Raw genomic sequence first — 12,591 nt, 5'->3', positions numbered from 1 at the left:
TTTCCACTCTCCTTTGCACTCTCTCCCTCAATCTGGCTGCTACTCTATTCTGCAACAGACCTTAAATCATTGAAAAGTCTATCTACTTATAAGTTGGCTGTAGGCTACATCTCTGTGCTTTAGTACTGGCAGATGCAAGGTCCCTTGTTTTATCAGGTAATATGGATACACTGGTGCTAAACTTTATTTAAATAGCCTTTTAACATTGTCCAAATTCACCAGAAACATGCTGTGCCAAATAACCAAACCATGTTTGGTGACTTGGAACACCAAGAAAATGTCCTAATTTAAAAAATGTAAATACAATTTTAAAACAATGTATGTTAATTTTTGTACACTGTTACATCATACATGTTTGTATATTATTTTAATTTACAATATATTAGTCATTCAAATTTTGTACCTTTATATTAAAATCAAGCTGAAGCATATACCATCTATCTTACCTCTTACTTTTTGGGGTCATTTTCCTGTTTGATGCTGACCACAATACCCCACGTGATGTCACAAGAATTATTTAATTTAACTTTCGCCATTGCTTCCACAGCAAGGTCTCGGTGCCAATTACGCTTTCCTGGGCAGATCGTACAATACTGTTTTCTAATGCTATCCCAATATCCCAATATACATCAAGTCTCACATTTCAGCATAAGGATTACTTTGACACTAATATAATAAAGACGTAACGTGTACAACATAGCCACTTAAATTTAAACAAACTTCAGCAGGAGGAGTAGCAAATTAACCAGCGGGACAAACACTTGTTACTCCGAGTCGCTCGCACGCTTTATTCCTTAAAGAACCGAAAATGTTGTAAAACCGCCAATCTTAAATCCCGTTTTATCTCTATTTTTCTGTCTTATGTAAGTCCACGTCTCGATGTGTCATGTTTAAATGTGTATGTTTATATTCCGCCCGTTACTGTTTCCCTGCACAATGACCAGCGAAATACAAGTTGCATGCTGGTGAATGTCCCATAGCTGAATATAAAGATAGGATACTTTGACTTTTGACTTGATTCTTATTATTCACAATTACATTTTGACCATGTGGAACAGAAATATCACAGTAACACCAAAGTAATGTTTGCGAAATAATAAAAGCGTGATTTGAAAGGCGCCGTGTATTTCCTATTTTACGGCGTTTCCTCCGCTCCGTCTATATGCCCGTTTCAGTCCGCGCAGCCTTCCGAAGGGCGCCTGCTTACCATATCTCCTCCCCTCTCTTGTTTTATCCCCCTCCAGGGAGCCTCCCTAAATTGTCCTAACCCCCTGCCTCCGCAGCCGCCGCTTTTCTTTTTTCTTTCTTTCTCTTTCTTTTTTTATTTCATTCGGCGGACACCAGTCTCTATTTATAGCCCGGGTTGGAGCGGCTCCAGGACCTGCTGCATTTTTTCTTTCTTTCTCTCTCTCTCCCGGTAATCTGTTTATTTATTCCCCCTATCTCCCTGCTTCCGCGGCGCGTCCCACTTTTATTTATTATTATTTTTTTGCGCTGGAAATTTGGGGTTTAAAGGGACTGCGGGACAGCGGGGTTGCAGTCACTCAGTCCGGTGCACGGTGCGCGGACAGACAGACTGACGGACGCACGGAGCGGGCTCTAATCTAACCGGAGGACGGGACCAGGGGCTGCGGGTCCTACGCTGCTGCTGCGCGGGTGCGGAACCGGCCGGCCTTCCGTGTAAGTGGACGGAGCGACGCTGCCTCTGCACGCCGATCTTTAAAAGCATGCTCTGCCGGGATCGTACGCGCTTTTCCGGGAGCCGACGGCCGGAATCCCCAAACGGTGCGGCACGGAGCGGCGGCGGCGACGTCCCTCCCTCCCCGGCATGGCTCGGCTCGGTTTGTCATGGCGGTCTCCAGCCCGGCCGCCAGAACTGCAGCCGCCTCACAATGCGCACATAACCGAGAGGCGTCACAGCCGGATTTTTATTATCACTATTATTATTGTTATTTTTCGGGTGTTTAGTTACGGGTTTAAATCTCCCTGCTTTCTGGACTTCATGCGGGCGAAACGCCGCTCATTGAACGCACGGTCGGCGGCTGTCTCATTCCTCTCTCTCATCCCTCTTTTTCAACTCTCTCCTCTTCCACTCTCTCATTCCCTTCTTTCATCTATGCCTCATCCCCATTTTCCTACTTTCCTCTTTCATCCCCTTTTTACTCCTCTTCTCTTCTGATTTGCCTTCTCTTCCCCCTTCTTTCCATTTTCGTTCTTCTCCTTCTGTCATCCCCCTTAACCTCCTCTTCTTTCTCATCCCCTTTCCCTTGTCTTCCTCTCATCCCACTTTCATCTCTTGCTCTGTCAGGTAATAATGTCATAGTAATAATGCATAGTAGTACTAATCTCAAAGCAATAATCCCGAATAGTAATAATGTCATAGTAGTAATAATGTCATAGTAATAATGCAGAGTAACAATAAAGTCATAGTAATAATGCAGAATAGTAATAATGTCATAGTAATAATGCAGACTAACAATAATGTCATAGTAATAATAATGAATAGTAATAATGCAAAGTAATAATAATGTCATAGTAATAATGCAGAGTAGTAATAATAATGCCATAGTAATGATGCGAAATTGTAGTAATGCAAAGTAATATCTGCTTGATAATGCAGAGTAAAAATAATGCCATAGTAATAATGCAGAGTAATACCAATGTCACAGTAACACAAATCTATAATAATGTTGTAGTAGTAATGTAGAGTAGAGTAATAATAAGGGCATAGTAATAATGCAGAGTAATAAGAACGGGTGTCTTGTGTGCGTGTGTGTGTGTGTGTGTGTGTTCTCCTCTCAGGATAAACAGGCAGGATGAGTGACTCGGCCAAAGGAAACCAGTCTGTCTCCCCGAAGGGCAAAGACGGGGCGGAGAAGAGGGGGCGTGGCCGACCGAGGAAGCAGCCACCAGTGAAGAGCCGTGAGGTGACTGTCTGTACACAGCACGTGGCTTTGGACCCGGGTTCGGTTTGGTTTAGACCAGAGGGCTGTACTGCAGCATCTCTGCAGTAATCAGTGCATGGAAAGGCGTGTCTAACATGCATCTTCTGGTGAAACCTTCTCACTGTCCTCATGGGTGGTCCTCCATCCCCCCCCCCCCCGCTCTGACAAAAGGGCATTTCAGGGGGGCTGACAGGCTCTGCTGGTAAATGCAAAGTGGGGCAATTAACTAATCTGAATGGGGGGGTTCAGCTCCCAGCAGGTGTGCAGGCAGGAGGGGGTTGGGCCGATTTCACAAACGGTCTGTTTAGACAGAGCTAACTGCCTCTGAAAGTGAAAGTCAGCCCCAAGCTTTAAAATCATATTTTTATCCCCATAAATGTATAAACTGTAGAGTCACCCCTGAGTGTTTTTATCTTTATTGTATTATTCCGTAGCTATGGACTTATTTCTGTGATTATCTGCATCACAGTGGTTGCTGGCCAGTGACCCCTGCTTTCCCAGGGTGCCCCCCCCCCAGCTTCGTGTTTCTCCCTTTAAATGGTGTTAAACGTTTCCTTCCTGGCCGCCTTTTGTCCACCCGAGCATGAGCATCCGGTGGTCTAGCAGGTTCTCCATCCAATGTAACACAAGAGCTTTAAACCGGTGGTAACCCCTTTATTCTTCTTCCCGGCGGACGATTGGTGGGTGATAACCGGAACGTGAGCTGCGATTGGTTGGTCTGCTTGTCAGTCAATGAGGTCACCACCGGTGTCAGGTTACAGGGTTGCTAACGGCTGCATCTGTAAACAGACCGACTCGTAAAGCAGCCGGACAGTCAGATGGCTCCGGACTCCATTGTGTTTTTCCGAGCAGCATTGTAGTAAAAAGTCATTGAGAAATTGAGTAGAAACGTGATCATTATTGGAGGAGAGTGTGGGAACTGAAATGGGGGATTCCCCTTCTGCCCCTCTCCATGCTGTTTACACATTAAAGCTTTTCTGGGGATAAGCGTGGCTGATCTCCAGTCTTCCTCAGCGTGGCCAGCAGACTTGCCCCTCTCCAGCCCCACTGGTTCACCCACTTTCCATTCCTGTCACCGCCATCTGCCTGTTGTCTTATGGTGTCCATGCAAAACGTGCTGGGTAATACCGTGACTAGTTTTGCACGCGGTTCTGACTTCTCGGGGTGGTGGCTTTGGCCAGCGTGGGTTGCTGTGGAGGTGGCCATGACATGCTGGGAGTCCCGTCTGGGCTCCGGCGGCTGTAGGCTTGGGGGGCTCAGTACCGACACCTCTGTCTCCCACTAACGGACGTTTTTCGTCAGGACACTGAACTCGACTTTATGCCTTTATTCCAGTGCTCTTCCCAGCCTGCTCTTCCCATGGCTCTCGTTTATTTAATGAGCAATGTTACTTTCTGCGTAAGTCATCCAACTGACTGGACCGCTCCTGTGTTCCGTCCATGCGTCACTGCCTCTTCGGGATATTCTCCTGCTTGTGTTTATTTACGGGCAGGTTTCATCATTCGGAGAAGGTTCTGGCGCGAGAGTTCGCTGTATTTGTGGGACAGTGTAAGTGCAGCTCTGAACCTCGAGGTCCTGCTAAAGGTCTTCTGCCCCCAACGGGCCCATTGTTCAGGTTTCCCTTCACGTGGACCTTCACTGTAATCTTAACCTTTGAGCTGGGAGAGTGCTGTGCAATTGCTGTCTGTTTGATGTCCATTGCTCCCTCGTTTGAAGACCGACTCCCGTCAGGCTGCAGATTTTCTCTCCGGGTGACACTCTGAAACACATGCAGGACACATAAGATGTGACCTCCTGCAGTTGTCCCAGTTAATGTGACGTGGCACCCCAGCATTGCAGACCACCTGTTTGTCTTACAGCAGCAGTGGGTGTCACTTGTCCTGACCTTGGGACAGGGACCTCTTTGTCCTGGACCACATCTTGAGCTCAAAAGCAGTTGCTTGCTGTCAGATACTGAAAACTTCCTGCCAGCACTGGGGTTTCATTTTCGGGGCGAGGTGGGGTACCGATTGTGTTCCTGTACATTTTGCAGTGACAAGTTAGATCTCGCTCCCACGGTGCATTTTGGATTTGGAGGGGCTTATACTCTGAGGCCAGTTTGGTGGGTGTCACCATACAGGAATCCTGTATGTATTACCCTGGGTCATTCTGAGCCAATAATCAGTGACTAAAACTGCCCCCCCCACACACCCTCAAGTGGGAGCTTTTTCAGCCTGTACATCCCCCATGCAGTGTGTAGGACATCTCCCTCTCCCTGTAACCTCAGCTGTCAGGTCATAGGTAGGGGGGTGCTTTGGTGCTTTGGGAGTTGAGTTGATCCTGCCCCCAGTGACCTTGAGTGAACTGCCGGCAGCTCAGTGAGCCCCCCCACTCGGTGAAATGTGAGAACTTCAGTGTGGGAGTGTCTGTTGGGGGGGAGGGGGGAGGTGGGACGGCCCAGTCACTCGCCTCCGTTTAACTTCCTTAACCTTGCTTGTCCCCCCCCCCCCCCCCTTCCTTGTTCCCAGGAGCCCAGTGGGTCGCCCACACCGAAGAGGCCTCGGGGCCGACCTAAGGGCAGCAAGAACAAGAGCACCGGGAAGAGCAAAGTAAGCAGAGGCGCGGCCCTGTGCGAGATGGGCTGGGGGGGCAGGCTGGTGTTGGTGGTGGTGGGGGGGGGGGTGCCCTGTCCGAGACGGGCTGGGGGGGCAGGCTGGTGGTGGTGGGGGGGGGGGTGCCCTGTCCGAGATGGGCTGGGGGGTGCAGGCTGGTGTTGGTGTTGGTGGGGGGCGGGTGCCCTGTCCGAGATGGGCTGGGGGGGCAGGCTGGTGTTGGTGTTGGTGGTGGTGGGGGGGGGGTTACACCGCAGCCAGCAGCTGTCAGTCCCCCCCCCCCATTGGGCGTCTCCTGAGCCTGGAAGCAGGTGGCAGGTGTTCAGGAGGAGCAGCTGCAGGGGCCCAACTCGCTGCCCTTCACCAAGGAACCCTGCTGGGGGGGGGCACACACGCCTGTGCACATTTGTCACCGTGTGTGTGTGTGTGTACTCGCACGCATCCCCGCCTGTGTGCATCTGTCTGTGTGTGTGAAACTCGAGAGCCACCCTCCCCACCCCACCCCACCCCGCTCGCTCCTCACGTTTCATTGGCCTGTGTTGGTCAAGTGACCTAAAGGATCCTCCAGTTTCACTTTTTATTTCCCACTGATGCGAATGGGGGAGGGGGGATTAGACAGCATGTACTAAGCACAGGTGCCCTGCCTACATGCTTGTTTAACAACCCCACTCCCCCCCGGTGGCCGTTGTCATGGCGATGTGCAGCCCCCGCACTGCAGTGTAGGGCTGGCACTGCGCGCTCTCACATGCCCCCACCAGGTGGCCCACGCACGATTTCTGTTGACTCCCCAGATAATAGCCTCTGAACCCGATGCCCTCATGCCATCTGTCTCATGGTTGAGTATAGGCTCCCCCTAGTGACTGCACTGTGTGTGTGGAGAGGCTGGGGGTGCCTGGCTCTGACGGTGCTCTTTCCTGTGTTTTTCTGTTTTTTAACAGAAAACACCAGAATCTGCAGGGGCGAAACCCAGAGGGAGACCTAAGAAGGCAGTAAGTGTCGCATTTCCCTGTATGCCCAGTGCTGAGGGTTGGCGTGTGCCGGCTGTGGGACTTGTGAGGAACTTCATCTCTTTGTCACCTGTGAGCTGGGAGCAGAAGGAGGGTGGAGTTCACCCCCCCCCCGAGCTGAAGCGGGTTTCCCTCCCGGTCCCTAGCGGTACCCCCATGAGGTCGCTGTCAATGTTCCATGCGTGTAGTTGCTGTTGAAATTGGCAGCTGACCCGAAGGTGACACCTGTCGCTTGATGCTTTGACTCCCCCCAGGGAATGACTATGATGATTTCGGTTTAGATGTCCTTCTGGAAATGCTTTTCTGGTCCGTTTGGCCGAGCTGCCTTCAACGCCCAGCCCTCGCCCCAAATCCGGGATGCTGTTTCCTTTTCCGGAGAATTCCTTCTCCATGACATGTGGCTTCCATTTCCCGGCTAAGTCCTGCCACTCGGCATGGCGGCCGGGCCCAACCCCTCCCCAGGGCACACCCATCATGCTGCTCCCCCCCCCCCCCCCCAGAATGGTGACAGAGTACCTCTGCTCTACACCTCATGGGTTCCTGCCCGCTTTGACCCACTCCAATTGGGCTCCCTGGTCCACCCTGCCCATCCTCGCACAGCCCCCCCCCCCCCCCCCCACCAGTGTGACCTATGTGAGCCCCGTTCTCATCTTCAGTCTGGCTTGCTTGCAGGAGAAGGAGAAGGAACAGGGTTCGCAGGAGTCATCTGAGGAAGAGGAGGAAGAGGAAGAGGAGGAGGAGGGGGAGCAGTAACCCACCTGGACGCCGCACTACCTCATCACTCAACTTACTGACTTCCTGTCGACCAGAGCTGGACCGCGCCAATAACCGCCCCCCCCCCCCCTCCCCCGTTTATCTGCAGCAGCACTGGAAACAAAAACTGACCTGAGAGATGATCTATATGTATATCTATATATCACACAACAAACTGGTGACTTCCCATTAGATCTCCTAGTGGGTTTGGGTATTGCAGACGCGCTTTTATACTGGACAAAGGTGAATTTGCCTACATGATTTTTGTTTTTATATCTTTGTGAGGTGTGAAATGTTATTTCAAGACTCCAGACTGAGTGTAGACGATCACCAAGCACGTAGCCATGTAGTAAAATAACCCCCCCCAAAAAAAAAAATTTTGTTACCAATTAGGCATGTAGTCAAATAATTTGAACCCTCCTCAAAAGTTGCTTCAGTCCTATGATTGGTAAAATCTACCAAGTGGGACCTATCAGTAAGGTTGTTGCCAAAGTTATGTTTTTCAGGCTATGGGTGACACCCCTCCTCCTACACTGTAGTGTCAGTGACTGTGGACCCCATCGGTTAATAATTAATAATGTTCATATACGATATGTCTTATGCTGCATTTTCTCCATCTCCTCCCCCAGACTGGTGGCTCCATCGCTGGGTGTCGATAGTTGTTTTGTTTTCCTGGGGATGTGGATGTGGGATCCTGACCCTGCACCCTCTGATTCCCAGCACGAGGTTTTGGGTACTGGCATAGTCTGCCTCGCCTGCAGCTTTGCCCTGAATGTCCAGGGATTAGAGCAGCCAGACCCAGGTAGTGCTCACTAATGTACACCGCTGGCTTTTTTTTTTTGGGGGGGGGGAGCTTTTCTTACTTATCCTATAGCTGTGGGGCCTGACGTACAGGACTCGGTGACACTCGTAACTCATAAACCAAAGGGTCCACAGTTCGGAGGAGCTGGGTTCAGGAAATGGGGGGGGGGGTTTGTGGATCCTGTGATCTCGGTTTCAGCTGTGACCCCATTCAACTGCTAGGTCTCCTATCCCCCCCAATCCCATTCTCACCATGTAGTGCGTGGAAGTGTCACTTGGCCACATCAGACCGAACAACTGCAATGTGTGTGCAGTGTATTAAGCCGCTTGATAAGGGTGCTGTTGTTCTTTATTTCCTAGCTGTCAGGGAACTCTCGATCACAGCCCGCTTGACGGGCCTTTCCTCAATCATGCTGCTACTACTCAGTTACTTCCCGGTATACTGCAAACAGGTGGAGCCCTGTTCTCCATACCTCACTTGACGACAGCTTGCTCTACCTTCCCGTCCCGTGTGGTCCTGGTTCCCTGACGTTCCTGGGGAGCTCCTGAAACCCTGGGCTTTCCTTTGTCTTTGGGGTTTTAAGACACTGGCTGTCACCTTTGTGATTTTGGGGATTTTTTTTTTTCCTTCTGTGAAACCACGTACATCAGGGAGATATTAACCTGTCAGCTTCTGCAGATGTGTTTGCTGGTTGTAGTAGTTCTGTGTGTTTTATTTCGCACTGAAACGTGTTGTAGTGAAGTCCAGTTAGAGCCCCGTGGTCAGTCTTCAGACATGCGTGTAGGAGAACCGCACTTGTTTCCCGTAGAAGGCCATGGTGCTGTACTTAAGCTCTGTACTTCATCGGGATCCAGGGCTCCCATTATGAAGTCCCACCCTGCTATCAAGGCACTCCCAAACACTCATGCTAGTCTGAAGGTCAGCACCGGATAAGGGGAGCAACGCCTGGGCCATGCCCAGTAAGTCGAGACAGTGACGGGCCGGGGACAATACCAGCTAGCTTCTATAAAGGGCTTCATCCTCTCTGGCGGCCTTGTCCTCGTCCATCCTTTGGGTGTTCAGCGCCTCTAGCCGTAGTGACATTCCTTGTATCTTTGTTTTAAAACAATATTTGTTTGATCGCTGAAATGAGCGTAACCTCTCCTGCTCTCGTGATTCCTATGGGACTTGCTGCTGTAGCTAATTAGCCAGATGGAGGAACCTCTGTTTTCTCAGATGAATGCTTTGGCTGCTCAATGCAAACAGTTCAAAACCTTCTGCTATATTGTACCCAATCCCCTCACCCCAATGTTTTCCTATTCTACATATTGGCTGTTCTTGTACCATTAAAACATACATACCCACCCCCATCGTGCCTCATTCAGCCCCCAGCTACAGTCTCCCTCCAGCCCCAAGGACCGTCACATTTAATGGCCGATTGCAGTGGCAGCCAGCCCAGGCCACTGATGCAGAGTCAAGTGTCTCTGACCTGCCGATGGCAGTCGTGACTCAGATCAGATCCCATCTAAGGTCACGTCCAAGTGCCCCCAACAGCATGCAGAATATGTGCTTCATTTCCGACTGAGCAAATGTATTTCGACTCAGGAATAAGAGGACAGCTTGCATGGCCTGTCCCTCAGATTCAAGAAAGGTTCCTGTCCGCTGTTTTCATTTTGGCGGCTAATAATAACAACCTTTGGTCTGAACAATGTTCCTGGACCACTTCATAGTATGGTGAATGTGGGAAGTAGGCAGGATGTTCCTCAGAAACACCCTATGGAGTGCTGTAAGACAGACTATTCAGATATCTGCAGTCCTGTATGCACATTACAGTGAGGTTAGGCAAACCTCTTGGTGTTTGGGGTGGGATCTGCGTATCAGAGCAACTGATTTGGATTCTCCAGACTTCACATGCGGCATCCTCATTGACATCACCGCTGATGCGGGATGAATGCAGGATATGTGCCCTCATTTGTGTTGTACCTACCTCTGGATCATATGACTCATGGATGCTGCTGTTCTGAGATATTTCATCAGCGAACCGTAGCTGATGCTCACCTTGCTTTCCTCTATCTGCTTTATGTTTTAATTTCTTCTCCTCGCTGCCAAATGCAGAATTGTACAGACCCACCAGAACACTGTGCTACTAGTCCTGTTCGCAGATGTGACTTCCTGAACTGTTGGACACCGTGTCTACCTGTGATCACTCTTGTCTGTCTTGTTGCTTGATATTTTGAGTAGGGGTATCACTGTGGTCAGATAGGAACACGCCCCCATATACACACAACTCTTTTAATAAATTCAATATTACAGGACAATTCGAATGAGCCTTTCCATGTCTTCGTCCTTTCTTTGACCTCCTATGAGTTTTCCCCCACAGCTGTCCAAGCTGTGATGAGGTCTCTCAGTGCTGCTCTTTGGTCTAAGATTCAAGCTCACTACCTCTACCTACACCTACATGCTACTCTGACTGTTGGGACTCTTTGTTCCATAGCAACTCATCTCTGATTCCTACTGCTCCATCCCAACATAGGGTCCTTCGCTCCTCTGGTGGCACTCTACAGGGTTCAAGGATGCTATAACCTTCATTCATTCCCCCTCAGTTCTTGACTGGTACACCCACCATGCATGAAACTTGAGCTAGCGAGGATGATGTCAGGGGGCCAGGAGACTGTGGGTTGGTCAGGTTATACGCATGAGGATGTAAAACACAAAACATGACTATTAGCAACAAGGCTAATAAAAAAGGGAAGGTGTAACACCACCCACTTATTGTCATGGATAAAGCTGCCAATGAAACCGATGGAAACAAGTGTTATTCAGGGGCTGATATTCTGTAACCCATCTCCAAGACACCACACCATCTGCATCCTGTGATCCATTCATGTCCCTCATTGCCATGCCATGTGACAGTCACAAATAAAAATGCCAAGGAATCCAGGAGTTTCCACTTATCAGGTGCCCCCCCCCCCAAAAAAAAAATAAATAAAAATGAGTCATTACAGCCTCAGTAAAACCGATTAGCATGAATATGGTCTTGGAGAGTCTATAGCCTGTAAAAGAGACGCGTGGCCCGTGACAGCCAAAGCCCCAGGTGGGGAGGTGGGGGTTCGTTGGGGTAGAAAGCGTTGGGAGAGACTCCAGACTTTCACTATTATACATTGCAAAGTGTAATGTACTTTTAATATCAATAATCTTGGGTTCTCAGTCACCATTCTTGAATAAATTGGCTTATTGATAGATATATATATGGTGTATGTGTCTCTCTCTTTGTCACTATTCACTGCAAACTCAGTCAGCAGGTGGTGCCATGAAGGTTGTGTGTCATTCAGTGTGTCAACCAAGCAAATGAAAATCAGCAAGAGCATTAAAGCGGCCAACAGCACTGACATGCATCTGTGGTGATCAATGCACAGCATTTGTGTCCAGTTGGGAAAGTCATTGCATTATACTGATAGACTGAAATATTATAACCATTTATCAGAGAAAACTGCCTGGACCAATTTCTTCATACATTATGCCCATATTGTAGAAATCATCTGCTCAGTATTAGATGGTTGCAGCATGAGAAACTTAACTAGTTTCCTTCATCAGAATCTAGATGTCGAAGACACATATCTGCTTATTATCCCAGTCTTCAGGAATTGCCAGACAGTCCACATTTCTGTTCCTTCCTACCTATAACACAGGGGTCTCCAACTCCGGTCCTGGAGAGCTACTGTCCAGTAGGTTTTCTATCATACCCAGCTTCTGATGAGCCACACCTGTTCGCAGGTAAATACCAGGAACAGGTGTGACTCATCAGAAGCCAAGTGGGGCAGAAAACCTACTGGATAGTAGCTCTTCAGGACTGGAGTTGGAGACCCCTGCTATAACAGATATACAGTTCTTGATTTTTTAGGTTTGTTTTTCATTGTGAGGTTCAAGTGTGTTGGGAGCAACGTTTTTTTTTTTTTTCTTTTTAACCTTTTTTAGGTTTTATGGTAATTTATTTACAAATCTATGGACAGGGTGAATTTAATATGAACTGTCCACAAATTTACAAATGGTTGGCAACCCTGGCTGGGAGGTAGGTAAAATGTGGACTGTCTGGTGGTCCCCAACAACTGGATTGAGAAACACTGACTTAAGCAAATTAAAAATATAGTAGATTTAAAAAGGTTCATTCCTGTGATTTTATATATAGCGGTAGAGTGTGTGGAACATCCGTGCCCTTAAATTGACTGAACCATCTGAACTGCATGAAGAACTAAGGTGTGCTAGATGTGGGAATGTACAAAGAAAATTCACCCACCCATCTGTCCATTCTTCCACGTTCAAAAAGCTTCTGCTGGTGAGTCACCCACTACAAAGGAATATAACAAAATTTTTGTGCCTTTCTAGAATTTCCTCTGATATGTTCAGAGGCATCTGTTGACCAAAATACTCTTATTTGCTTACAACAGTTATATTAACAGCCTCCAATCATGACATGCCTCATCTGTGACTCATCTGCAATCCTGTCAAATTAACCT

The 12,591-nt window shown here is 48.7% G+C and overlaps 1 protein-coding gene across 3 annotated transcripts; it reads left to right on the top strand.

Annotated features, from left to right (window-relative positions):
- Positions 1–1,192: 1,192 nt before the first annotated feature.
- Positions 1,193–9,442, top strand: LOC111837145 (uncharacterized). 3 transcript variants are annotated; one of them, XM_023798991.2, is made up of 5 exons: positions 1,195–1,417; positions 2,803–2,927; positions 5,453–5,533; positions 6,475–6,525; positions 7,216–9,442. In XM_023798991.2, the coding sequence occupies exons 2-5, from the start codon at positions 2,817–2,819 to the stop codon at positions 7,294–7,296; spliced, it is 324 nt and encodes a 107-aa protein (XP_023654759.2). In that variant the 5' UTR covers positions 1,195–1,417; positions 2,803–2,816; the 3' UTR covers positions 7,297–9,442. The 3 variants fall into 3 exon arrangements, with proteins under 3 accessions (XP_072558187.1, XP_023654759.2, XP_023654758.2); XM_023798990.2 differs by having other exon boundaries at positions 1,199–1,680; XM_072702086.1 differs by lacking the exon at positions 6,475–6,525 and having other exon boundaries at positions 1,193–1,680.
- Positions 9,443–12,591: the final 3,149 nt, after the last annotated feature.

Source organism: Paramormyrops kingsleyae, chromosome 18, assembly GCF_048594095.1.
Source record: "Paramormyrops kingsleyae isolate MSU_618 chromosome 18, PKINGS_0.4, whole genome shotgun sequence".
In the NCBI taxonomy this organism is placed as follows: domain Eukaryota; kingdom Metazoa; phylum Chordata; class Actinopteri; order Osteoglossiformes; family Mormyridae; genus Paramormyrops; species Paramormyrops kingsleyae.
This window is presented reverse-complemented; position numbering and strand designations above follow the sequence as displayed.